Source organism: Falco punctatus, assembly GCF_963210335.1.
Source record: "Falco punctatus genome assembly, chromosome: 1".
Lineage (NCBI taxonomy): Eukaryota > Metazoa > Chordata > Aves > Falconiformes > Falconidae > Falco > Falco punctatus.
In genome coordinates this window covers 38,820,860-38,848,087 of record NC_137580.1, presented here as the reverse complement: position 1 = coordinate 38,848,087, position 27,228 = coordinate 38,820,860, and the positions used below count along the sequence as shown (strand labels likewise).

The window sequence follows — 27,228 nt, the reverse complement described above, 5'->3', positions numbered from 1 at the left end:
ACTCAAACCAGCTGGGGAGGCTGAAGGGGGACGTGGGGCTGGGGGGTTGGGGGGGGGGGCGGGGGGGGCTGGCGAAGAAGAAAGGGGGGAACCTCAATGAACTTTTGTTTTTCATGTAATCTGAAGCAAATGCTTTGCAAAACTGCCTGCAAGCAGGCAGCCCGGATACCTGCCTTTGCCTCCATCGCTGTTGGGGCTGGGCAGGGGGGAGGGCGGGGGGGCTGGAGGGGCGGGAGCAGTGGTGTAGCCTCATGTGTAAGACAGTGTCTGATTTGGAAATACACCTCGGGTGAAGCGGGGGTCCCCCAGCCCTGATTCCTCCCTGTCCTGAAAAGCACTGGGGAGGGGGAGTCAGGATAATCACCCGCCCCCCCCCCCAAAAAAAAAAAAAAAAAGGGGTGTGTGTGGAATATAGCAAACTTGCAAAAAATATTGTGGGGGCAGAGTAAATCATTGCGAGGGGTGGTAATCACTGGGAGGGAATAACTGGTAATGGAAAATCAATGTAAATAGGCAAATAACTGGGGGGGGGGGGGGAATCATTGCAAGGGGCCAAATCATTGCAGGGGGTAAATCCTTGTGGGAGTAAATCACTGACGGGGCAATTCATTGCAGCAGTGTAAATCATTGCAAGCAGGGAAGTAATGGGAGGGTAGCAAGGAGTTGTGAGCAGGGAAATGGAGGGGGGGTGGTCAGAATCATTGTGGGAGGGTAAATCATTGCAAGGAGCAAGTAATGAAAGAGTGGCAGATCAATAGAGGGGTAAATTATTGGGGAGGGGGACAATCATTGCCTGGGGCATATTAGTGTGGGGGGGTAAATCGCTGAAAGGGGAAAATCATCAGGGGATAAATCTTGTGGATGGGGGTTGTCATAGCAAGGGGGGAAATCTTTGGGGGTAATTCTTGCAGGGAAGAAATTATTGCAAGGGGGAATCGTTAAGGGTTAAAAATTGGGGGGGTCATTGAGAGGGGGAAATTATAGGGGGGTAGATCTTGGGAGAGGGAATTATTGCAAGGGAGGAAATAATTTTGGGTTAAATATTGGGGGATTATTGTAAAGGAGAATCATTAAGGGTTAAATATAGAGTGGGCATCATCGTGGGGGGAATCATTAAGCATTAAATATTGGGGTGAATCAGTGCGAGGGGGAAATTATCAAGGACTAAATATTGGAGGGGAGCATGGAAAAGGGGAAACAAGGATTAAATACTGGGGGGTGCATCCCAAGAGGGGCATGATCAAGGACTGAATACTGGAGGGGAGCACGGCAAGGGGGACACAATCAAGTGTTAAATACTGGGGGGGAGCACTGCAAGGGGGACACGATCAAAGATTGAATATTGGTGAGGGAGCATGGCAAGGGGGACACGACCAAGGATTGAATATTGGGGGGCACATTGCAAGGGCGAATCATCAGGGAGGGGAGTCATTTCGAGGGGAAAATGATGGAGGGGGATCAGTGCAAGGAGAGCATCCTTAAGGGTTAAATACTGGGGGGGAGGGGGGAAGTGAATTGGGGAGGGGGTGCAGATCATCGTGGGAGGGGGGCTGGTGGGCGCCGGGGCTGAGCCGCGCTTGTCTCTCCGCAGGCCGAAGGTACGGACGGCGGCGGTGAAGGAGGAGGAGGAAGAGGAGGAGGAGGATGAGGCCGAGGAGCGCGGCGTGACCGTGCGGCGGGCGGCGGGCCAGGGCTCGCACGCTCCAGCGCCGCGTCCGCCCGGCTCGGCCCGCCCCCCCCGAGCCCTCTGAAGTGAGGGTGGGTGTGCGGGGGGAGCAGCCGTGCTGGCGGCCGGCCCAGCCCCGGCTTCCCCGCCTCTATATAAACACACATTGACTTTCTTTTTTTACTCAAACTCAACATTGAGAGGGGCTATACCCAGCAGCCCTGCCTCCCTCTTTACTAAGTCTGGTGAAAAGTCTGGGGCTAACAAATAACCGGCATATAGATATATATATATTTATAGAGATATATTTATATATATATAGATGGAGATATAAACCGATTTGTCTCGCTCCGTGTGTATAGATACATATATATAGCTATTTAATTCTTCCATCTCTCCAGGTCGTGGCTGACTTATTTTATGATTTTTTAATATTTTTTTAAAATCTCGCTCCTTTTTTTTTTCTTTCATTTTTTTCCCCTTCTGGTGTGTGTGGCTTTGCCTTGAAAGCAAGCGAAAGCCAGAGCATCTGCATTTGGACTTTTTGGGGGTCTTTTTCTTTTTTTTTTCTTTCACTCCGGGTTGTTCTTTTTTTTTTTTTCCTTTTTTCTTTTTTTTTCCCCTCCCGAGTTTTTGGCTACTCAGTTGCCCCCACCCCCTTCTTTTGGGGTCTCCTAGTTTTTTCTCCCCCCACCCCCCTTTTTGTGTTGTGTGGGGTGTTTTTTTTCGCCTGTGTCACTCTGTCAAGTTTATTCCAAACAAGAACAAAGTTTTCAGACAGGGACAGAGGAGAAACTGCTTTTTGGGTCCCCCTTTTCTTTTTTCTTTCCCTTTTTTTCCCACCCCTCCCCTATTTTCCTGTTGTTTTTTTAACCTGCCAGCGGAGAGGGGGCGAGCCCGGCCCCCCCGCCCAAGGACCCCCCAGGCAGCCCTTAGCGTGTGCTCCGCAATCTCCCTCTTTTTTTTTTTTTTTTTTTTTTTTTTTTTCCCCGTGCGTGCGTGTGTGTGGGTGCGAGTGTGGTGCCTGTCAAGGGGCTGTTTCTCTCCCCACCCTCCTCCTCCTCCTTCTTCCAAATATGCTTTTTGCAAGTTTTGATCTCGTCTCGGCACTGGCTACCCTCGCGGCGTGCTTGGTGTCACTGACTTTGCTGCTGGCCGTGTCCCAACAGCTGTGGCAGCTCCGCTGGGCTGCCACCCGCGACAAAACCTGCAAGCTACCAATCCCTAAAGGCTCTATGGGATTCCCTTTAATCGGAGAAACCTTCCACTGGCTCCTGCAGGTAAGGAGGATTCCCTTCCCTTCCCTTTTCCCTTTTCCCTTCCCTTCCCTCCCTGGAAGGTGGGCTGGGACCGGCGCTTTTTTTTTTTTTTTTTTAAAGGGCTTTTTCTTTTCTTTCTTTTTTTTTTTTCTTTTTTTTTTCTTTCCCTTTCGATTGCATCATGCGGGTTCCCGGCGAGCTGGGGAGGTAGCTGGGGCAGGGGGCTGGTGGTGGCTATGTGGGGGGGGCACACCGAGGGAGCACGGCACGGCTCGGCTCGGCTCGGCCCGCCGCGCTGCGCTCCCCGGCCGGGCGCTGCGGGGCTGCCCGGTGGGGTCTGCTTGCTAGCGGGGAAGCGGCGGGGGGTCTCCGCCGTGCTGCCAAAAATCTTTTCTCCACACACCCCCCTCAGCCTAAATCCTTAAAAAGTAATAAAATAAAGCCGAGGGTGGGAGGTAGCCCCGGGGTGCGCTGCCGCTCCGGGGCGGGGGTGTCTGTGGCTCCCCGAGTCGTGCCCCCCCCGGCTCGCCCGTGCAATGGGGTCCCCGTCCCCCATCCCCGTCCCCTGGGCTGCTCCCGTCGGGTTCTCAACCCGCCCGGCTCGGGTCCGGTCCTGGGGGAAGCCCGCGGAGGTAATCGGTAGATTAACCCGGGATTAACCTTGCTAAATGCTGAACAGCGGCGGGCGGAGCGGGATCCCCCCGGACCGCGTTGCGAGGGTGACTGCCAAAAAAAAAAAAAAAAAGAAAGAAAAAAATGATAAAAATAAAGAGAAAAAATATATTAAAAAGAGAAAAAATACTAAAACAAAAAAAAAGGGGGGGGAGGGGGAAGCGAGGAGAGGAGGCAGGAGGCGGCCCGGGGTTGTCCCGCTCCGGGGGGGGCCGCGGGCCGGGCTGGGGGCACCCCTGGGGCTCGCAGCATCCCAGGAGGGAACCCTCGAAGAAAATGAGTCTGAGGGTTTCCCACCCGCTCCTCCCAGGGCGGGATGAAAATCACGATCCGCGAAGAGGAGCCTGGCGAGGATGCTCCCGCCAGCGAAGGTCGCGTTTCATTGACGGGACCGCCGAGGGGATGGCGGAGCCCGCGGCCGAGCAGGGCAACCCGGTCCCGGCTGGGAGGGCTGCGGTGTCCCCCGGTGCCGTCCCCCCCCCTCCCCCGCCGCCGGGGAAGCCCCGGCACGGGAGCCCGGAGCGGCAGCTCCGCTCCCCGGCCGGCCCCCTCCCCGCCAGCGGCGCCGAAGGGGTTAACCGCACGCTCTCAATAGGGCTTTATTTTTTAAAGAAATTTATCAGATTTTTACAGGGGGACCAGAAAAGGGTTCTCGCTTTTCCACAGGCTCCGTCCAAACAGAGTCCAGGGCTAAAAATACAAAATTTTGTATAAATTGGACTCCATTCGAAACTTCTGCCACATAAAGGTCCTCTTTGTGCTGCCCTGGAAATGGTGTACAAATAACTCTTTATTAATGCCACAAAAAGGACTTTAATTATATTTACGGAGATCAAGAAACAGGGTCACCTGAACATCTGAAATTCACAACCGCGCTTTTGTTTCAAAATAAACACCCGCGCTCCCAGCCCAGCGCCGGGGCGCGGAGCTGCCGCGCTCGCAGCTATTATCCCCGCTCGGGATGGCTTTTTTTGGGGGGACACCCCCCCCGCTCCTTCGGCTCCATCCACCTCCTCGCCGACAAAAGCCCCCGGAGCATGTGGGAAAGTTATTAAACCTTCTCAAATCTGGAGATTTACTCAGGCAAATTGCAGCCTTTCGAGTAAATTCAGCCTGAGCGGGGAAAAAAAAAAAAAAAAAAAAAAGAGAATGGGAAAAAAAAGGGGGGTAAGGGGGGGAAAGGTTAAAAAGTGCCAGGGGAGGTAAAGGTAGAAGTGAAAGGGAGGAGGAGGAGGAAGGGAGGCGAAGGGCGCGGACTCCCGCCGGGGCGGCTGGAGGAGTGGGCGCGCCGCGGGCAGCGCCGGGCGCCCCGTCGGAGGGAGCCGGGCTGTGCGCGGGTGGGATGTCGGGGTTACCCCGCCCCCACCCCCCCCCCGCGGCCAGGTTGCCCCCCCTCCCCATCTCCCCCGGCTGCACCGTGGGGATCCCCACGCGTTGGTGCGGTGCGCGGAGAGGCCGTGACGTAACACCACCCCAACCTGTGCTCCCCTCCCCCGCCTCCGCCCCCCCCCCCCTCAACCGCAGGGCTCCTGCTTCCAGTCTTCCCGGCGGGAGAAGTACGGGAATGTCTTCAAGACGCACTTGCTGGGGCGGCCGCTGGTGCGGGTGACGGGCGCGGAAAACGTGCGGAAGATCTTGATGGGGGAGCATCACCTGGTGAGCACGGAGTGGCCGCGCAGCACCCGCATGCTGCTGGGCCCCAACACTGTGGCCAACTCCATCGGCGACATCCATCGCCACAAGAGGAAGGTGAGCGTCCCACGCGAGACCGGGAAAGCCGCGGGGGAAGGGGGCGGGGCGTGGGTCCGCACGTAGGGCGGGAGAACACCTTCCCTTCTTCCCTCTCGTCCGCCTCTCCTTCCCCCCTCCTCCTCTCCCCGCAGCCCCCACCCCCCAGTGCGTGGGAGGCAGGCCCCGCGTGGGCGCTCCCCCCACCTCGTGTCCGCGATCGATGCCTTTGAGGAATTTAAAAGGGCGATGGGGAGGAGAGAAGGTGAACGGGGAGGGGGTCACAGGGGAGGGCTGCTCTGCAGGTTGCTGCTGAGGGTGGAGGTGCTGCCCCTCTCCACCCATCACCCTACGGACACCCCCCACCCCCCCCGCCCCGCAGCCGGGGACACGCGTGGGGGGCGCTGCCGTGCGCGGAGCAGCGAGAGTGGGCCCAGAGTGCTCTTAAAAGGGCGATGAGGAGTGAGGGCACAGCGCGGCATGGGGGCGGGGGGGCAAAGAAGCGTGCCCCCCCCCCCCCCCCCCCCCCCCCCCCCGCCTTTTCCATGCTTCACCACGGGGGTGTTGCAGGAAGACCCCGTGGGGTTTGTGCTTGCTGGGGGGGTGGGGTCGTGGTGCTGAGCATTGCATTGGATTTCAGGGAAACTGGGGCGCTGGTGGGGGTCCCAGAATGAAGTGTATGTGGGGGGGGACGGACACTGAGCTGGTAGCAGGGGGGTGCTGAGCCCCTCCTGGGGTCTTGCTTTGCCTCACCTCCTCAGTGGTCCTGGGGTCAGAGCCTCCTTACAGGCCCCAGGGCAGGGCAACCTGTTTTTGGGGCTCTGTGTGTGTGTTGAGCCCAAGCAGATGTGGGGGATCATCCTCTTGTCCCCCCATCAGCAAAGGCGGTGGCAAAGGTGATGCAGGCTGGTGTGGTGGCATGGCTTTTGCATCCCATCCTCCATGGGACAGGCTCTTTCCCAGCTTTGGGGCAGGCAGTGGGTTTGGGGTGAAGGTAATGTTCCCTCCCTCTGTCTGTGGTGCAGAGATGGCATCAGTGGCACAGCCAGCGTGGTACCCAGCACCAAGAGTCTGTCCCAGTCCCTGCCCCGAAACAAGGTCTGCTTTCGCTCCCTGCTCCAGCAGGATTTCCTATTTTGGGGTATATACGGCTACAAAATCCCTACCAAACCCAATTGCTCACTCTTTTATCCCGGGGGAGCAGACGAGAAAACAAACACCACATGACACCTATTAGTCACATTTCTTAATGCACTGGCGGCCAGGACTTGAGCGATACCACAAGAAATGCCGTGTCAATCCCTACCCGAGACCAGGGTAAACACAGTGTTTGCAATTACCTGTTTGCTTGGGCTGCTTTTTTATTTTATTTTATTTTTCTTTAAGGAGGGAGGCGTTTTTTCCAACCTTGCTGTCAAAGAGAAAGGGTGATAGTTCATGGGGCTCCCTCCAACACGGAGCATAATTTGCGGCAGGAGAGGTGCAGGGGAACAGGCAGTGATGTGCTTTGCTTCAGCAGCAGGAGGAAGGCAGCAGTTTTGGCTCCGATTTATTTCCCATTAACGGAGGGTTAAGCAGCAGCAGCCACCAGTGATTTGAGGGTGCCTCTATGCTCCTTCGCTGCTGCTTTTATCTTCTGCACAGCAAGATAATTTTTTGCTACTGAAAAGTGGGTAGCTGAAGGCCTTTGGTTGCCATCGTGTTAATAAAACCGCGGAATTCTGACCTCAGGAACAGACACTGGGGAGGCGAGGAGAGCGTGTGTTATGGGAATGGGGTCATGGAAAAGGGAGGCCTGACCTTTGTGGTATCCTGATGGACTTATAATTTGTACCACAGCTCAGATGGGGAGTGCCGGCACCAGCAAGGAGAGATGCCAGCAGCATAGAAGGGGTAGAGCCTCTCTCCCTTGATATTCATACCCAATGTTCTCACTTTTGCTGTTTTTTCCTAGTGGGAAATATATGTCCCACCCTAAGCAGTGAATCCCAATGTTTTCAGGTTTTTCTGAATCCAAAGGCTGGTCTGGGTCCCCATTCTCTTCCTCAAAGCCCTTTTGCCTTCCAAATTTTTGGCATCACGAGTGATCCCAAGTTGGCAAGGATCCTAATTCCTGCCTGAGGGACGGCCCAAAACCTCTTAAGAACAAGCATTCTGATAAAACGCTGTCCCAGGATGACCCTTGCTCCTGCATGCACACCTTGCCACTGCTTTGAGCTCTGGTGTATTTGAGAGCAAACACCTTCCCTGGATCAGTGGGGCTGGGAATGCTTAGAGTAGCTAATTATTTTTTAAGCTTTCTCTTTCAGCAGCATGAGGTTGGGTACACCGGGCTCAGCTGGTTCCCTTCCCTTTGAAAACGGGAGGTTATTCTGATTCCTTCACTTGGTCTCCTCTTAATTACTATTTTCGTGGAGCTGAACATCTCATGCGTCATGCACTCTTGGGTGCTCCCTGAGCCTGGCAGCTGCTTGGATCACCTTCTCCCCTACGTAAAACCATCCCTCGCCCTGGACCGCATGAGTTGCGCATGCAGAGATAAGGTGAACCTGCTTCTAATGGGAATAAAATAGATCATTTTATTCTTGTCGAGATTGCGATGACCAGATTAAAGTTTTTTCCAGGCCAGGTGCATTCTACCAGCAGAAATTGCTGGCGTCTTTTAAGTTCATTAGCCCTGAGCTTTTGTTGCTGTTAAATGGCATTGACTTTTAACTCTCCCCGCCCTGCTGCTGAGGCTCTGAGGTGTGAGGAGGAAGCATTAGATTTAAGACTTAAGCTTGCTACTTCTAGGTGGAAGTTGTTCTTTCAGATACCTGGTTTGTACCTTCCTCTTGAACCTCTGAGGAACTGAGCAATGAACTTGTTGGCAGAAGGCAGCGTTTTTTTCCCAGAATTAGCCAACTTTCATAGTAAGGATGCTAGCATTAATAGAAATCTTGAAAGAATTGGAGCAGTCTGAAAGCTCCATGCAGAAGAGCAGTAGTATTTCCTAGGAAACCTTTTAGGTTGCTGATAATTCAGTGTAGAGCATTGTAGAGCTTTCTGGAGTGAAGAATTCCACCTCTCAAATTCTGTTTTCTACCTCGTCTCTAAGCTTGAGCCTTTGCTTCCTTTTAAGTGGTTTCTCCTTCTCTGGCCTTGCCAGAAAATTGTACATGAGGTATAATTTCTCATGAGGTTGCTTGCAGCACAGGATGCTGGCCAACACAAGGAAAGGCAGAGTGTGAAACCCCGTATGCTCACCCTCTGCTGTGATTCCATCCATTGGGGTCAGCTCTAGCTCTTGTTCCACCAACCGTTACGTGGTCACCTCCTGTGATAAATCCTTGCCGTCTTTCTAAAAGCCAGTGGAGTCGCACTTATTTGCAGCAGCGCTGGCACATACTCTTTCATCATTCCCTGGCAATCGAGCCGTGGTCTCTCTCCTCTTGATGGGACAGATTGCCACTGAGATGTGAAGATGGGCTCTAGCAAAGAGCTTCAAACCCAACATGTTCTTACATGATGCTTCTGGTAGCTTGCCATTGAAATCGGCTGTTTTTCTGGCCATGTGTTGTGAAGCTTTCCAAAGAGTTTTAACTCTTCAATGTAATTTTGAGATCAGCGAATTGCAGCTATCGCCACTGCATCTGCTGTAGGAGACTTTGCCCTTGGTGGTGACAGGATCAGAGCTGGGCTGGACAACTGAGTCTCCAGAGATCTCCTCTTTGGCTTGCTGTTTCCCTATCTCAGCTTCTTTTCAGAATCTTGTATGGATTCAGTATCTCCTTCCATAAAGTGGCTGAATATCCTCGTCTCCATCCCTGGGCTACCAGAAGCTTTAATCCCAGAGGTGTTGATAAAGGACTCCAAGAGGCACATGCCAAAGGTGCTCAGGAGGAACAAAGCCATATTAACACGCCGGTAGCTATGGCAGCTCTCTCTTTTCCCATCCTCTATTTATTAAAGCTCCCCCGCAGGAAGCTGTCAAAGTTAATATAAATTGAAGAAAAATTCGCCCTTTGGGGAAATGAACTCTCCAATTATTAGAGGGGGAGTCTCTGGGTGTAAAGTCAACTTTTCATGGGGACGTGACAGCAGGGCTGGGAGCAGGGCTTGCCTGCACAAGGGGTATCGCTTTATTGCAGATGTCATCAGCGTTGGCTCTGTCCTTTGCCTGAGATGAAGCTGGTCGATAAGAACAGTTTACAAGTAGTAAACAAAAGCAACCCAAAACTCCTCAGCCACCCTCCTGAGATAAATATCTACCAAGAGGCTGTGACTGCCGTTGGGTCATGGAGTTTATGTTGATGTCAGAGAAGGATCTGGGCCACCTGTGCTGCAGCTTGTTCCTCCATGGTGGCATCTTTGTCTCAAAATCACCTTGCAGGTTGCTGGCAGGAGTAGCCACGTTACTCTTGCACCTGGCCTGAGCATGGGCATGGCTTTGCTCTGGCTTTTTAGTGACAGATCCCTGTCTCTCCCCATCACATGAAGGATGCACATCATCCCCTGCAGTCAGACGTGACATTCCAAGGGAGGCGAGTGCCTGCTCTTCTACAGTAACTCATTGGGAAGGGGTGACTGGGGACAGTGACTGGCTAAGGGTGCTCCTTGCTCCATGCTCCGGTGCTCTCCCCATCCTGCTCTTGTTTTGGTGGCACAGCCACACTACCTCTGCCATACCCTGTTCCTGGCTGTTCATCTTGCCCTAGATCTTTCCTTGTAGGCATCTCCAGTTCCCTTTTCCACCCGTGAGCTCCCATTTCTACCAGTGAAACCCCAGTGAAATCACTGCAGTCGCTCCAGATTTACCACGTGTGTCTTTTGAAGTGTCGATCCCTGGGTCAATACGAGCTGTCAGGAAGACAAAGCAAATCTACTCTTAGGCAAGGTGATAACGTTGGCTCTGGTTTTATGGGATGTAAGGCCAGCGGGAAGCTGAAGTTCAGCAAACAGAGAGGGAGGCGCTCCTGTGCCTCTGCCCGTGAGGGACCCCAGCATCTCAGTGGAGAAGGAAATGGGAGTTGGAAATGGCCAGGACACATGGTCCTTAGGTTTTAGGTCTAGACTGAGCAGTGCCTGGGGCCAGGAAGGAGTTTCCCTGTGCAGGATACGCACTGCCGGCACGGGTGTGCTATGGTGCGCGGGGAAGGTGGGACTCAGACTTTCCTCAGAAGCATCCAGCCTTGGCAGAAAAGTGCTGGACTTGCCGGGGCCGTGCTCTGTTCCAGCATAGTAATCCCAAAATAGGCATAGCTGGCTTAAGAAAGAATAAAATAAAAGCAGTCCGTGGGCTGGGTAGACATCCTAGACCTGGAGACTTGAGGAGGAAGCAGACAGTGGTGCAGAGAAATGGCCTGTTTTGTCTCACTGTCCAAAACTACATCATTCATTAACACACCACAATTAATGTTCTGCCTCGGAGGCATACAAGTGTTGAGCTTATTAGCACCAAGTAGAAAGGTCTGAGGCTTTAATATAGTTTGCAAGAGGATTAAGAACACAAAAGGGGCCATAAATTTACAGCCAAATATAAACCAGCTGCTGTGGGCTGGACTGGGGGGGGGGGGGGGGGGGGCGGGGGGGAGGGAGGGAAGGACGGAGATGAGGGAGAGGGGCGGGAGGAGGAAGGAGGGATGGGAGGCAGCGGGAACGTACCTTTCTCACTACAAAAAAATCCTGACCCAAGTTGTAGAGAGGTTTTTTTTTAGGGTTTGGAGGTTTTTTTTCCTTGCATTTCCACCCAGCCCCACCACTCTCCTTCGTGAGACTTGTAAATCCCATGGTGGAAAAGAAACCATTCCCTTCCATCCAAGCCCCCCCACCCCCCACCCCCCCTCAATTGTATCAGTCAGCTCAAGCAGGCTGGATTGCAGCTGCCATCAGCTGGCTCACCTGCAGCCCTTCCTCAGCATGTCCATGTTGGGCTGCTGCCCTGTAAGCTTTAATCCATGGGCAAAAGCCACTGGGGCCGGAGAAAAGGCTTTCTTTGAAGGAGTAGGGCTCCCGCTTGCAGTCTTGGGGAAGAATTTGTCAGCTAGGTTGGCTCATTGACTTTAGACCAAATAGTCCTGTCATCTACAGTGGTGTAAATCCAGAGTAATTCCAATGGATTAAAAAAAAAGCAAAGCCCAGGCGCTCCTGGCTGAAAGACAAATTTCATGTGTTTTTCATAGCACCTTCCACCCCAAAATGCCCCGCAAGCTCAGGCCCTGCTTTGAGAAGCTGTACTGTGTCAGGACGTGGTCACAGCCCAGGAGCTGTACGATGCTGTGAACGGAACCTCTTTCCCGTAGGCTTTTCTACCTTTCTGTGGCATTGGGGATGGAAGTTGTTGGATGTCCTGTGTGGGCTGCAGTGCTCTGTGCTGGGTGGAACTGCAGCCTGCAGCCCATGGCTCTGCCTGGGTCCAGGGTCTACTTCAGAGCGGGATCAGGGGAGGCCAGGAGCTAATCCCAGAGATGGGGGGGTAGATTTTCAGGTTCAGGATCCGTCCTACATTGTCTTTGTGTAGCTTTGGTTTTCTATGCATCATACTCCACCCTTCCAAGCAACTCAAGCAATCTGCTAAGTTGAAATTCGTAATATCCTGCCCATCCCTCTGGAGACTGAGTGCTTTGCTTCAGGTTAATGATGCTCTCCATCACTTCTCAGGTGGCGCTTCTATCCCTGAATATGTCTCTCTGTCAGACAGCTTGCTCTTCAACTTCCTATTCCTCAAGTTTGTACGGTGGCCTTGGGTCATCTGAGCCCTTGTCATCTCCTCCCTCAGCTTGGTTTAAAGCTCAGAAGAGGTCTTGCTGATAGTCTGTGGGAGCTCTCGCATGGATACGCAGGCACACCTCTGCGCTGTCAGGTGTGTGCTCATCTCCATATGATGCATCGAGGTCTCGCAAGACCTTACTCAGGATTTTGGCAGCAGAGTTGCTGGGGGAAACACTTCTCCAAGAGTCTTCCCCTATTTTTGCCAAGACACCATGCGTGCTCAGAAAGGCATATTTATTTCACCTTTGGGAGGGGGTGGGCTGTTTCATGGGGTGGGTGTTTCCCTCTCATCTCCTCTGTGAGTGTGGCCACCCCACATGCTCTGCTCTGCTCCCCGCTTGTGGAACACTTGGCAAGACCAGGGACTAAGTGCTCCCATGGAAGAGCACTTGAGGCTGGTTTCTTTGCCAAGTCTGGTTTTGTCTCTAGAGTCCGTGCTCTGGGTTACTTAAATGCATGGAGTTCCTTCCCTTTGGTCCCTCCTCCATGCTCCAGGAAGATGCACGGGGTCAGAAGAAAGGGGATTTTTCTCCTAATATTTCTCCTCTATTGGCTCCACAGTGGTGGGCAGGGCAGTATCCCTCCTGCCTGGACAAGTTGCTTTCCTCCTCTTTAGCTCTGGATAGACTCTCCTCTCCACACCACAGGACTCTCCTCTCCACACCACAGATCTGGGAATTAGTTTGTGGTCCAAACCCAAATGGGATAGCCCATCCCAGTTCGATCCGGCCCTCTGCCACCGATGAATGGCCTCTTTGACCATGCAGCAGTGTGCCTGGTGGGTTTGTGGGATGGTCCTTCTCCTCGGCTCCAGCCAAAGGCACTAGCCACAGGCAGGGTGTGTGCGTGCCCTGTTGGACCTCTTCTTGGCCAGCTGATCCCACCTTTCTAATCCCTTCTGGCTGGACACGGCTCCCATTTCTTTGCCACACTATCTGTTGATGTGATATCTTCTTTCTCTCTCCCTCCCTGTGTTTGATTCCCTCCTTGAAGAGCGGTGACAATACGTAAGGTGAATTTGACTCTCCTCAAACGCACTGGTTCCTTATGAGTAAATAGGGGCACTTGGAGCAGTGCTTCAGAGGTGGTGGAGGCATGCAGATGCTGAAGAACCGCTGTGTGCCAAGGTAGCCCCATTATGTGGGGTAAGAAGCCTACATAGCTGGTTCCATTTTGGTAGTGGTGGCAAGTTTTTTTGAGACGTGAGGCAGTTCTGAAGAGGGAGGTGCTGAGACAGATGTAGGGTGGCATGCTTCTTCCTTGCTCTCCCCAACAGCCTGGGCATCACAGCCCCTCTAACCTGATAGCCTGTTAAAGGGGTTTGGATCAAAAGTGAAATCTCCCATGCCATGTGGAGGGTTTGTAGAAGAGATGCTTGGACATGGAGATTTTTGATCCATGGGGAAATGGGGTGCTTGGGCTTGTTTTTATTCTGAACTTGAGAGGAAATATGAAATGCTAGAGTTTCTTACAACCCTAAATGCTTACCAAAAAAAAAAAAAAATCAAAAAATTAGGGGTATGGGCAACCATGAAAGGTGCATGGTCATCATGATGTGGCCCAAGGATGCAGAAATGATCTTTACACTTTTTTCCAGCACATTTTTTTGAGAATCATTCGAATTTCAGTGAAACTTTTGTTTTTTTGCAAAGGCACTCCGTTTCTTATCTTCAGCTGGGCCAAGTTTGGAGACTCGAGCTACTGTAACCAGACTCCCTTTGGAGATGGATTGTAGTATTCATGGGGCTCTTGCATTTCTCCCTGGGAGAGGCTGCTGCTCCCCCAGGACACCCACGCTCCTCACCTGCCCTCTGTATGCAGTGCTGTGCTTTGATGGGCAAACCCAGCATTGCTCATTCTGTGTGTCTGGGAGCTGAAACTTTTGGCTTTTCCCTCCGTACGGGCCTGGATTCCTCCCATGATGGAGCATGGCAGGAGACTGTGGAGTGGTCCATGTGTTCTATTTTCCAATTACAGCATAGGGAGAAAAGGGATCAACTCTTTGATGTGTGCCTGTGAAAGGCAAAGCTCTTCATAAATAGATGGCAGACTGTCAGGGCAGCAGTGGGGTTTTGTGGAGGTCCTCTCCTCTTTGCGGTGCCTTGCATAATCTTCACAACTTTTTTTTTTGCTGTGTTTTTCCTTTGCTCATGCTCTTGGTACCAGGGCAGCCTCTTGCCCATGAGCCTTCTCATCCTGCTCCAAAAATATCACAGTTTACAAGCCCGCTGGAGCATGGCAGTGGGCTCCATGTCTGGCAGGTCCATGTCTGATGCTGGAGAGAGGCAGACATTCATTATAATGTGGCGACAGGATGGCGTTGGGACAAATGCTGCCTGTTCTTTTGAAACATAGGAAGAAATAGTATGTCTCGAGGTTGAGACATTGCTTTGGATGCTTCCTGACACATCCTGCCAGCCAAACCACCAGTGGGTGCCAAATTGGTTCATGAAAACATCTCCACGCTCATCGTGCCTTTGTTTGGTCGGGCCAGAAGCTCTGGCTGGCGTGGACTGGATGAGACGCAGGTGCCTGATCCCAAAGCATAAGTTTTCCTCCTGGAGGGGTGGAAGAAGAAGCTCAGTTCCCTCTTTGCCATGCTGATGTGCTGGGCAGTAGTAGGGGAACTGCAGGTTGGGGATGGCAAAAGGCAGGGGCTGAAGCTGGTGCTTGGGCTGGGAAAGCTTGGCCAGCACCAAGGAGGGGTAACACAATTAAAAGTATTGTCCCTGCTAAGTTCTTTCCACCCTGGCTGCCAAACTAAGCCTTTGCTACACATGGAAACACTGTGCGTTGAAGCTCAGGGCTCTTCACTTGAATGTCCTCTCCTCTTCGGTGTGGTTTAAGGATGGAGATGGGCTACTTTCTAGCCAGGACTGGGGGCAGTTCACTGTCACACAGGGCTGGATCTGTCCAGGAGATCCTGGAACTGAGACACTGAGAAGGAGTTTTCTGCTTTAGGAAAACCATAAATCTTTAAGTATCCTGTTTCCACTGTGAGGTGGATTCAGAAGTTTCCAGCCAGGCTCTCTGGGTGGTGGTGTCTCCCTCAGCACAGGGCGAGCGCATGTGTGTGTGGGTGTAAATGATTGCCCTCAAACAGAGCAAATCCCCAGACTTGGTTTTTTTTGAGACATATCAAAATGTCAGAAAAAATGGGGGCTCTTTCCAGCATCCCCCAAAAGTCCTGGCCACTGTCCTGGCACTGCCACTGAGGCTACTTGGCCAGACCCCCACCATGGCTGGGCTATTGCATCTTGGTGTTAGCAAAGCCGAGCATCCCCTTAATGATGACCTTGCCTCTTGGCACCTCTGCAGCAGCTTGTTTTGCACCGATGCTCCTTGCTGCCTGGTCTTGCTCCAGCGAGCGGCCGAGACGTTCGGTCCGACCTCACTAGAGGGCGCAGGAATTTTAGGCTAGAAACGCGCGGAGGTTTGTCCGGGAAAGTTGGCTGCCTTTTCCTCCTTTTTAATCAACTGGAAAGATGCAGGGTTGAACTGGAGGTGACTGGAAGGGGATCCAGACTTGCGTCTGGCTGGGGAAGGATCCACTGACATCTGGGATTAGGCGGCGTGGAGCGCAGTGGCGGCGAGCGGACGGGACGCTGCAGCGAGCCGGCCGTGTGGCTGGGAGCTGCAGGCTCCAGCAGACCAGGGATGCAGCTGGCTGGGGCTGGAGGAGCCTGGCGGCAAAAGGACAGCTCAAGAAAGAGCAAAAAGATTTTACCCCCCACCATTAACCCCCTAGTGCTAAATGCTCCCCCTTTGACCTCTGTAGGGGCTCAGTCTTCTCTTCCTGAGGGTCCCCCTCCTCTGTGCCTTCTCTGCACATCACTCCTTGGGACGGGCACTCTCCTCTTCAGAGTCCAGCTTGGTCTGCAGGGTGTGGGTCCAGCCCCGGGCTGGGCTTTTGCACCACTGCAGCACTTTTCCACGGTGAGACAAGAGGCATTCCTTGGGCTGCTGTACTTTTTGCAGGGTGCAGGGGGTCCCCAAGCACTTTGGGAGATGCGGGACAGAGCTGGAGGAGGAGGTCCCAGCTCAGGAGCCCCAGCTCAGGAGCCCCAAGGGCCACCTCCATCGGGATGATGGCTCCAAGCAGGGCTGCAGCCTTGGTGTTCCTTAAGCAGAGGCTGTCCCCTCATCGGGTCTGCTTTCAGCTGAAGAAACTGAGTTATGGGAAGCCTCTGGGGAGAGCGGGGTGATTCACTGGGAGCCTCTGTCCTTATCCCACCTCCCCAGCATGGATGAAGGGCAGATGCCAGCCAGATGGGAGACATGGGTGTCCCTTCGCTGGCCCCACTCAGGAGGTCCTGTCCAATCCCTGTGGAACATCTCGTGCCTGCCAGCTCTCCTCCAGCTGGCACTCAAAGCCTGGTGTCCTGCTCATGGTCATCAGTAGCCAGCCCTTTCTCAACTCCCTTCATACCTTCCCCAGGCAGCTGAGGGACTCAGCTTTAACACCTCCAGCTTTTCTTTTCCAAGAGGCTGCTTTTTCGCTCACCCCCTCACACACGCAGGTCTGCCTGAGCATCGTTTCCCTTTTCAAGCTTAAAAATAGCTTGTGAAGTGCAGAGAGGCGGCAGAGAGGCAGCAGCCACACCATCTCACGCCCTCGCCGTGATCTTGCTGCCCCGCTGTTCATTCATTCATTCCTCTGCTCCGTTCATTCATGCCTCTGCTCTGCGTAGCCATCTGGGGACAGCTGTCTGTCTGCAGGCGGATCTGTTTGTTGGTCTGCTTGCATTTTCTTTCCCATCCCTCCTACCATCCCATTTGGGTGCTGATATTTCCGTGGGGAGCCTCTGAGCCCTGCCCCACCGTGTATCGTGTGATGAGCTTTGCTCAGGGCTCAGCCCGAGCCCGGTGCGTTATGAAGCAGCTCTTGTCGAGCCTCCTGCCCAGGGCTGCGAGGGGACAGAGGTGTTATTTCACCAAACAAACTCCCAGTGAACGATGTGCATTAGCAATGAGGGGTCGCAGCCAGGAAAATATTACCTTTCCCTTTGAGTGCTGACTGCGGAGGAAATTCTCACATTTACAGCTCCAGTGAGTCCGGCGCTCATGGAAAGAGGGGGCGGCTTTGATTTCTCTCCTCTTGTTGGTTTGATAACTTCACAGCCCCCCCCCCGTGCACTGAGCCCCCCCGGGAATTGGCCACCGGTGGAGGCTACGCAGGCTTGCAGCTCCCTCCTTGGGAGCCTGTTTTAATTTGATTTTCCTGGAGGCCTGGCATGTGGTGGTGTGTGTGTGCCTACTGCCCTGTGTGTGTGTGTGTAGGTTAATAAAAAATAAACAAACAGCACTTTTTCCTCTGGTGCACTCTGGGAGGGATGCAGCGGGGATGCCGAATGAAAGCGTGTGCTGTGGGCTCCACCGGGGAGGGCTGAAGGGACATTCCTGGCATTGCTGAGCTCCTCGTGCAACGTGGGCCCTGGCCCAAATTGGAGTAAGGAGCCGTTAGCATCGGGGGCCTGGGGAGGCCCACTCCCGCACAGTGTTTACTCGCAGAGCTTAAATTAATACTGTCTGCTGACATCAGGCCTTTTTTTCCCCGGTTTCCCAAGGAAATGAGCCGTGTGCGATTGCCACCTCTGTGTACGTGTGTGCTTTCTTCCCCACTCGAACCCCTGTCTAAGTTCAGCCAGTTTTTGCAGAGATCCTAAATGCCTCAAAATAATTATTTTCCTTAATTTTTTATGTATATTTAAAAAGGATGGTTGATGGGTGGGAGAAACCGCCAAGTCTTCCCGTGGAGAGACAAGCTTGCATGTGTCTGTGTGCGTGCACAACAGTAATGTTAGATACTAGAGAATCCCTGTGGAAGAGGTGTATTAGTAGCATCCAGATCCTGGGGTGAATGTAACTGGGAGGCATGAGACACGAAGCTGGCTCCATCCTTCCTGCCACGCACAGGATGAAGCATTTCCTCCCATCTCTGGTTTGCACCCTGTTATTGCCTGTCATCTGTGGTGGCTGTGGTGGGGATCAGCCTGTGGAGGATCTGTTAGCTGATGTCCATCAACCCTTTTAGGCAGCTGTTTTAGGAATCGGTGATTCTGGATGATGGGTTCTGGATGATGATGAGTCCTCTGCTCCGTGCAGGAGACCTGTGATGTCCGTTTTTGTGGGCAGAAGCTGGTTACGGGAGAAGGCAGAGTAGGGTGTTGGGGCTGTGTAGAAATCTCCACTTGCTTTCTTTGGCAGGTTTTCTCCAAAATCTTCAGCCATGAGGCACTGGAGAGCTATCTCCCCAAGATCCAGCTTGTGATCAAAGACACCCTTCGGGCCTGGAGCAGCAACCCTGAGTCCATCAATGTCTACCATGAGACCCAGAAGCTCACCTTCCGCATGGCCATCCGTGTCCTGCTGGGCTTCCGCATCCCCGATGAGGAACTCAACCGCCTCTTTGAGGTCTACCAGCAATTTGTGGAGAATGTCTTCTCCCTGCCTGTGGATCTGCCCTTCAGTGGCTACAGGAGGGTAAGAGATTTTGGCTGAGTCCTCCACCAGCTGATAACACTAATCTTACATCAATGGGATGGTGGCTAATCCAGCCTCTACAGGTTCTCGGAGGGATGTCTTCTCACCCTCTCGCTTCTAGAAGTGAGTTCATTTTGGGCTACAAAGTCCTGTTTCAGTAGAGTGGAGAAGAAGATCCATCCATAGGTTTTTAGAGCACTAGGGACTTTGCAGTTTGATGCAAGGGAGGATACAGTCAGGACTTGCCCAGATTTAATGCATCATTTTTCCTCACCCATAACTGGCAGTTTTGCTGTGTTCTTTTCTTTGTGGGACCCTTGTCCTGTTAATTCCCTCCTGTCCTCAGGGTGAAACAGGTCAGTGGACCTTCTAATTCTAAGAACTGTTCTCGTTTTCTGATGAATGGTGCAAAATGAAAACAACAAAAACTGCAAACAAAAATATAGTATTTTTTAATAGGGAACTTTGGTAACAGAAACATGGGGTTTTAACATTTATTTTTGTGATGATCACTGCAAATTTTATTACCGTTATTTGACCACATGAATGACCCCAAACCATCTGCAGCCCTGAAGCGTTTGCAGCAGCAGGTTAGCCCGGTGCAGCTGTGCTCAGATAGGAATTGCTTTACTGAGACCAGGTGATAAAATTGCTTGGAAAGCCCATTGCGGTCCTGGGAAGAGGATCCTTTCAGATGAATTGACTTTCCTTTGAGAGACAATTTTCCCAGGGTTTGCCATACATCCCAGGGTGAGCCGGAGGCCTGTGAACTGGTGTAGTACTGGGGCTCCCACATTATACCTATCATTTGCACGTAGGTGCTGATTACTCTTGCCTGTAATCTTGGCCACTCGGGACTTGCTCCTCCTGGCCAGGGAACAACTTCAGCATCTTTATACTTCTCTTTGAGCATCTGCAATTACAGTTGTATTACTTAGGCCTGTTGTCCTGAGCACGTCTCCAGCTTCTGGGGACTCTGGGCTGGGGATGGTAGTGCTAATGTTGTGTCCTATGTAGTCTGATGGCTCCCTGCTCCACAGGGCATCCGGGCACGTGAGACACTGCAGAAGGGGCTGGAGAAAGCCATCCAGGAGAAACTGCAGAACACACAGGGCAAAGACTATGCTGATGCACTGGACATCCTGATAGAGAGTGGCAAAGAGCATGGCAAGGAGCTAACCATGCAGGAGCTGAAGGTAAAGATCTTCTCCATGGTCACCTGGTGCTCACTGTGCTCAGAGCAGGGACTCCCCAAAGAGCAAAGCGTGAGCTGCTGCAAGGAGAATTTTTTAGGGCAGACCTGAGATGGTCAGTGAGAGCTGGGGGGCCACAGTGTGTTGCTGGAGCTGCAAGCTTTTCTATGGGACATATTTGTTTGCAGATCATGCTCAGCCCTTTCTAAAAAGCATTTCCAGGGAAGACCAGAAGACTGTACAAGTTTGCTGAAACTTTCAGCCTTGACCAGCTTCATCCCTTGACCCATGCAGTTTTTTAGTGCCTCCTTTGCAGGGCATATGAGCCCTCGGCAGGTTATCTGCAGCAGGGTCATGGCATAACTTGTCATTCATGTGCTATCAAAAGCCATTCCCAGGGTTTTTTCTCCTGCCTCTCTGATCCATAGCATCTTCCAAGGCTGTGTGGGAAGCTCCCTGTGGTGGGTGTCCAAGACCTGTGCCTGCACAAGAAGGGACCTTGCAGTTAGACGTGACCAGGCTGGAGAGCTGCTGGGGAAAAAAATGCCCCACAGCAGCCTGTGTGCCTGTCCCTTGACATGCCATGGCTGCTGGCCTGTCTGTCCATCCTGTTTCTTACCCTGGGTTTGCTCTTGTCTTTCAGGATGGCACCCTGGAGCTCATCTTTGCCGCCTACGCCACCACTGCCAGTGCCAGCACCTCTCTGATCATGCAGCTTCTCAAACACCCCCGGGTCCTGGAGAAGCTGCGGGAGGAGCTGCGCAGCAAGGGCATCCTCCACAATGGTTGCATCTGCGAGGGCTCCCTCCGGCTAGACAATATCAACAGCCTCCACTACCTGGACTGCGTCATCAAGGAGGTGCTTCGCCTCTTCACCCCAATCTCTGGGGGGTACCGGACGGTGCTGCAAACCTTCGAGCTGGATGTGAGTATCACCATCTCTGGGATGTGGCTGCACCATGAGCTCCCCATAATAGCCTTTTACATGATGTTGCAAAGCAGGACAAATCAGGTCCTGCTGGTGATGGGAGTGGAATTGCTCTGGATTCAGAGGAAAGTGATGGGATCTGGCCTGTGGCAGGGAAGGGATGCACTCAAGCTGTCAAAGAGGAGACAGGCGTGATGCTTTAAAGAGCAACTTGTGACAAAGTTTGACGCCAAAATCTGAACTGGGGTGTGACAAGGGAAAGGGTTACTGCAAAGGGCATCTCCAAGCTGCTGGATGACAGGCACATTACTCACTGCAATGGCTGGAATTTCCTACTAGCAAAACAAAATCTTGAGACCTGGCTTGTTGTTGTAAATCCTACTAATGTAACGATTTGAGTTGGGAACCTTTTAAAGTGCTCAGGGGATGATCAATCCACTCTGTTTCTCATTGCCCAGGCCCTGACGTGTGTGTTGGGTGTGTGGGGCTGACAGCCAGCAGGGTGTGAGCAAAGCCATGGGATGCTCTGGGGAGGGCTGGCTGGCATATGGCACAGCACAGGCATGAGGAAAGCTGCTTCCCCTTGCTTGGTGGCAGTGGAGCACCAGGGGATTACTGGTAGGTGGCTTCTGCCAGTGATTGCAAAGCAAATAAATAGCAACGGATCATCTGGTGGGTCCCAGGGACAGAGGTAGAAATAAACTCAGGATTCCCATCTCCCAGCCCTTTGCACTGTGCTTTCTGGTTTTCTTATAAATCTGCATCACGCACAAGTAATAAACTCAAAGAAAATACAGAAAAAGCAGACAAAGCCAAATGGTTTTATCTTGTCCTCCTGCTCCCTCTCCCTTTACAGTAGGGTTGACTTGCTCTGGTTTTCTCTCCACCCCTTCCCTCTTCTCTGCAGGGTTTCCAAATCCCCAAAGGCTGGAGCGTGATGTACAGCATCCGGGACACCCATGACACTGCCCCTGTCTTCAAGGACGTGGATGTCTTTGACCCCGACCGCTTTGGCCAGGGTCGAAGCGAAGACAAGGATGGCAGGTTCCACTACCTCCCCTTTGGAGGAGGCGTACGGACCTGTCTGGGCAAACACCTGGCCAAGCTATTCCTCAAGGCGCTGGCCATTGAGTTGGCCAGCACCAGCCGCTTTGAGCTTGCCACCAGGACTTTCCCCAAAATCACCCTGGTGCCCGTGGTCCACCCTGTCGACGGCCTCAAGGTCAAATTTTTTGGACTGGATTCCAACCAGAACGAGATCCTGACAGGGACAGATGCCATGCTGGGGGCAACAGTGTAAAGCCCATGCTGGCAGTGCGAGGGATGGGCGGCCAGGGGACAGAGGGGTGGGGTGGGGGCAAGGGGACGAACAGGAGGGGAGGAGAGAGGGACGAGAAGCTTCTCCACGATGCTTGCTTCATAGAGCCTCCAGGTCGGGACCGCTTTCTCCACCAGCGAAGCTGCCAAAACCCTTCTGCTCTTCCTGTGGGGCGTGGAGAAGGTTGGGGTGTCGTCGTGTGTCTTGTTTCATTTGGAAGGAGGAAGAGTTGCAAAACCCGGGTTGAGCTGGGATCCATACACAGTATCTAAATATTATATATATATATAAAAATATATATAAAACATTTCTGCTGCGAGGAGGAGCACCGCAAAGGCCCGACTGTGGGAAAGGCTTTGGAAATCAGCTGATGATCAGAGGTCTGGCATCCCAGGGTAGCTCTCGGGTGGCCTCTGATCTTTTTTTTTTAACAGTGTTAAATTAGCTGGTGATAACAGTGTTTTATTTTTGAGTTGGCGTGTTGTTTTTTGGTTTTTTTTTTTTTGTTTGTTTGTTTTTTTTCATTTGTTTGGTTGTGGTTTTTCTGGGGGCGTTGGAGGCTTTCCTTGGTGAGGGAGAGATGAGCGATGCCCATTCCTGTGCCCTCTCCCACTGGTGCTGGGGCAGGCTGGGGAGAAGGCTGCTGTTTCGCCTCTGCTGCGGGACCGAAAAACCCTGTGGTGTCTTGTCCAGGGCTGAATGGATGGTGAACCATTCCTCTGAGGCCTCGGACAAGTGCATATTTGCATTTTGCAAAATGTATTTTGCATTTGGGGCTCTGGGGGTGTGTGTGTCCTTTTTTCCTCATTGAGTTTCCTGCTGCTGCTACACGGCCTGTGTGCATCCATTCCCCTGCCACAGCCCCTCACCAGCCCCTTTCCCATGCAAAGGAAGCCTTTTTGAGGGCATTTGTGTGCCTTTGCTCTCCCCAAAGGTGCAGGCACCAGCATCAGAACTGCATGGCCCCGCTGACCCACCACGGCTCTGTGAACACTGGGGCACTGAGCAAAGCCGCCGCGTGCAGAGCTGCTCACTTCAGTGCGTCCTCTTCCACGGGAGGCATTTGCATTAAAGGTGATCTCTATAAATAAGTCAACGTACGCATTGTTTGTCTTGTGTTTGGGTTTTGTTTGGTGATGGGAGAGCTCGGCAGGAAGGAGAGCAAGCGGTGGGCTCCTTGCAGCTGTCCGCCCCATCCCACCGCTAACCCAGGAGAGGTGCCCTGCCCAAAGCTTCTCCAGCACAAGCAAGCAGTCACCAAGGTATCTTGCATTTGATTTGCTGGGTCGGTTTATTTTATTTTATTTTTTGCATGCAAGAGGCTTCTGGGTTGCGTGTGAGATGGGTGGGTTGTGTTGAAAGTGAACACAGCCTCGCATGTAGGTGCAGAGCAAAAGCTCTCCGAGTGCCCCGGCAGGTGTTTGGTTCAGACCAGAGCCAAGCACGGGGCTGGGAGATCCCTCTCTGACTTGAGGCATCTCTTCCCAGCCTGCCCAGCCCCACTCCTCTCGCATCTCTTGCCCTCTGAGGTGGAAAAGAACACAAGAACCATGGCTGAGACCTCTCCTAACCCTGATGGGAAAAGATCTTGTGCTTGGGTGGGCAGCTTGGCTTTCAGCTTTAAGGGTGTACAGATAAGTCAGAGGGGTTGAAATAAGAAAGGCGAAGCGGCAGATGCGGCTTACCAGGTTGCTTTGCAGGTTGTGCTCTTGACGAGTGGGTGCCTCTTTGGAAGGTCGAAGGAAGTGTGAAGCGAGCGATGGTGATGGCTACCTTTGCCAGCCTGTCGTCTGGTGGGGGCAAGGAGGAGGGAGGCAGTTTTTTTAGCCAGGAGAAGCACTTGAGATGGGATTGCCGTCAGCCAAGCTGTGAGAAACCCCCCAGGAGCAGCCCGGTGGATGGTCTTTGCTCACACCACTGTGGCATAGCTTGATTTTCAGGTTGATTTAACCTGAAAGAAAACTCCCAGTCTTCTAGGAGATGCCATTCAGATCCAGACCTTTCTTTCTGGTTGGCAAACAACATGCTGAACCCAAAAGCAAGGTCTCAGGAGCTTCTGGCTATGTGCACCATGTCTCTGAAGCAGAGGCTCAGCTAGTTTGCCAGCCTGGAAATTTTGAGTGAAACACCGCAAGCTCAGGCACTGTTGAGATTTCAGGTATTTTCTTTGGCCCTGATGGAGAGAAAAATGTCCCATTGACAAAAGGAGATTAATTGCAATTGAAATCCCAAAAAGCAATAGAAGCAAAGGAGCACGGAAACCTGAATGCAATGAGAAGGGGTGAGTTTCCCAGGGGCAAGCATTTGGGGAAAGGTAAAAGTGCATGTGAGGGTGTCCATGGTCTTTGTGGACAATGAGCCCTTGTAGGACACAGGGATGGGGACAGGAGGTGGGTGGTCTGCAGGGAGGAGCTGCAGGGTGAAAACCCATCCGAGATCCACTGCCAGGTGCTCCCCAGGAGCTCCCAATTCCATCTGACATCTGTCAAGGGAATAAGACTGTGCTTGGGGGAGAGGAGGCTGAAAAAGGGGAAAGCTGGAGAGGGGAAGGGACAGCAAAGTGAAAAGGTCTGGTTAAAGCTCATGGGGGGCTTCGTGCCACACCGCGGTGAGCCAGAGCTCTTGGGCAGACTTTTCCGAAAGGGCTCGGTCCCACTTGTGCTTATGGGAAATCAGTGAAGGGTTTCGCTGAAATTTTTATTTTAACTTCCAATGTCATTACAAATTGAAAACCAAACATGCTTCTGAGTGAGTGGTTGATTGGAGAGCGGTAATGTAAGATGCATACATCCATTATATATATATGCTTACATCATGTGTATATATAATGTTTGTGTGTGTGGGTATTTAATCTAGGCATAAGTAAGTCATGCTTTTGTTTTTCCATTCCTAACTAATATAACTTGACTAAAAAAAAGTTGCTGCAGTGGGTTTGCAGAGTAAAGCACTTTGAATCTCAGAATTGTTTTTGTTTGTTTTTTTTTTTCTTAGCACAGTCCAATTTGCTATAATATTATTTTATACACAAATTTTTTTTGTCTGTCTTTATAAACTATTATAAGTACTATTTTTGTTATAATTCAAAATAGATATTTAGTATAAAGTTTTGCTGTTAAATATTTGTTTTTTAGTAAAATATGATTTTTTTCCTCTTTATTGTAAACATTGTCTGGAAAAATATTAATATGATTTATCACAGTTGTTTTTAATATTAAAAAAAAGAAAAAAGCACTTGTGAGGTTTTTCATTATGAAATTGGTGCCGTGTGAACATGTGTTTCAGTCATGTGGTTTTTAATATGTATATAATATTATGTGTTGCATATTAAAATGAATGTTGTGTATTTTGTGATCTTAAAAAAAAAATAATCCATGTGGCTATTTTATAGACTTCCATAATAAAAAGAGTTGAATCTCCAAACTTTTTGTTTCATATCCATCTGCATCTCCTTTTGAAGGGCTTATGTCCTCTTGGTTTGGGCTCTTAGGGTGACACCCACATCCAGGGAACAGGGACACCTCAGAAGCGGGATTTTTGAACCCCCCTGGGGACCTCAGGGTCTCCATGGCCAGGGTGAGGCCTCATTGGCTGGCACGGATTGAAATACAGGACATTCCACTTAAAAATAAGAAAAAGCTTTTTTATGGGGGGCGGAGGGGGGGTGGGGGGGGTGGCCAAATGTTGAACCAAGTAGTCCAGAGATGTTGTGGATCCTCCATCCCTGGAGGTACTCAGAGCATGACTGGACGTGGTCCTGAGCAACCTGACCAAGGTGGCCCTGCTCTGAGGTCTGTCCCACCCTGAGGATTTGGTGAGCTCTAGGATGCCCAGTTTCTGCCCAAAGCTTTTACTTTTCCCCAGCCACAGACGGAGGCTGGACAAGACAGGCAGGAGGGAAGGGAAAGGTGCTCATTTCCAGTTGCGTGTGTGCCCTGGCCCTTGCTGCTGGCTCTTTCAGGAGCTCACAGCCACATTGAGGTGGCACAGGAGAGTGCCGTGGGCCAAAGAACATACACCCAACTACAGATGGTAATGGCAGGCTGGCATGGTGGACCAGACAAGGCAGGACACACTTCCCAAGGGTAGCCCAGGTGGGAAGGACCCTGTGATGGGCAGCAGTCAGGTTGTCTGCAGCCCTCCCATCATCTCCTGTTTGGGCTATTGAGAGATAGACCGCTCCCATAACCAGCTCCTCAGCAAACCCGTGCCCCAGAGTTTTCTTTTAGCAGGGCTTGCTTTGAGCTTTTTAGACCCAAAATGTTTTAGGAACTTTTAGCCCTGGGTGGTGGGATGAAGGGCTTTACACGAGATGTGACAGGACAAGTTAGTGGTGGGAGTTTCAGCTGCACCCACCCCATCCCAGAGTGGAGATGGGGTAGGCTGAGGGTGCTTAGAGTAATTAGGTAATTATTTAAGTAATTAGTTTCTGTCTCCTTGCTCCCTTCCTATAAAAAAAAGCTGTGACAGCATCCTGGCTGTTTTGGGGACCAGGATGCTGCTGCTTTGCAAACCCTTCCTACGATCACATTCAAAGGCAAGTGATGGCTGGAGGAATTAATGTAGCTCTTTGCAGTTGGCTGGAAAATATGACCATGCAATCCAAGCCCTTGTCCCTTCAGTGCAGCCAGAGGATCTGAGGCTCCTTTCCCTCCCTTCAGTGCTTTGCAGCCACTCTCTTTTCCTAGTTGCTATTCTGGATGTGTCCTGCCAACAGCGGTCTTGCCGTGTCTGTCCTGGCTGTTGCCAAAAAAACACCGTGAGATTGCACTTGTCTGTGGTCCTGTCCCCTTCCTGGTCTCTCTTTGAGCCGAAGGGCCCAATGTGTCACCTCCTCACCCTTCCTTTCCCTTTCCAACCCACGATGCATTTATAATACCTGTCTGTCACCTGTTTAATAGCAGGGGAGGTCATTTCCTTTTGGCCTTTTCTCTTTGGGATTTCTTTTCTCCACCCCCACACCACCCCCTTCTCCCTCCCTTTGCTTCTATTTATTTATTTATTTTATGGCTTCTAGCAAGAAGCTGCACCACCCCTGGAGGGAGATGATGTGGCTCGCTTGACTCCAGCAGAAGCAGGGAACATTTTTGGGTGGTCTCGCGGGAGCCGCTGGACGGCAGCGCAGGTCAGTCAGACTCCGTGTACTTTCCATTCAGCTCTGGCACCGAGTCTCACGTTACCTGCTTTGTTTTAACTTTAGCTGAACTCTTGGAAAGTTTCTTTTTAAAGCTTGT

The 27,228-nt window shown here is 51.9% G+C and overlaps 1 protein-coding gene across 1 annotated transcript; it reads left to right on the top strand.

The window, feature by feature from the left end:
* Positions 1–25,417, top strand: CYP26B1 (cytochrome P450 family 26 subfamily B member 1). Its single transcript, XM_080396270.1, has 6 exons — positions 1–2,946; positions 5,122–5,346; positions 18,283–18,558; positions 19,599–19,754; positions 20,395–20,676; positions 21,587–25,417. Exons 1-6 carry the CDS (start codon positions 2,743–2,745, stop codon positions 21,977–21,979), a joined length of 1,536 nt encoding a protein of 511 aa, XP_080252396.1. The 5' UTR covers positions 1–2,742; the 3' UTR covers positions 21,980–25,417.
* The last annotated feature ends 1,811 nt before the right edge of the window (positions 25,418–27,228 follow it).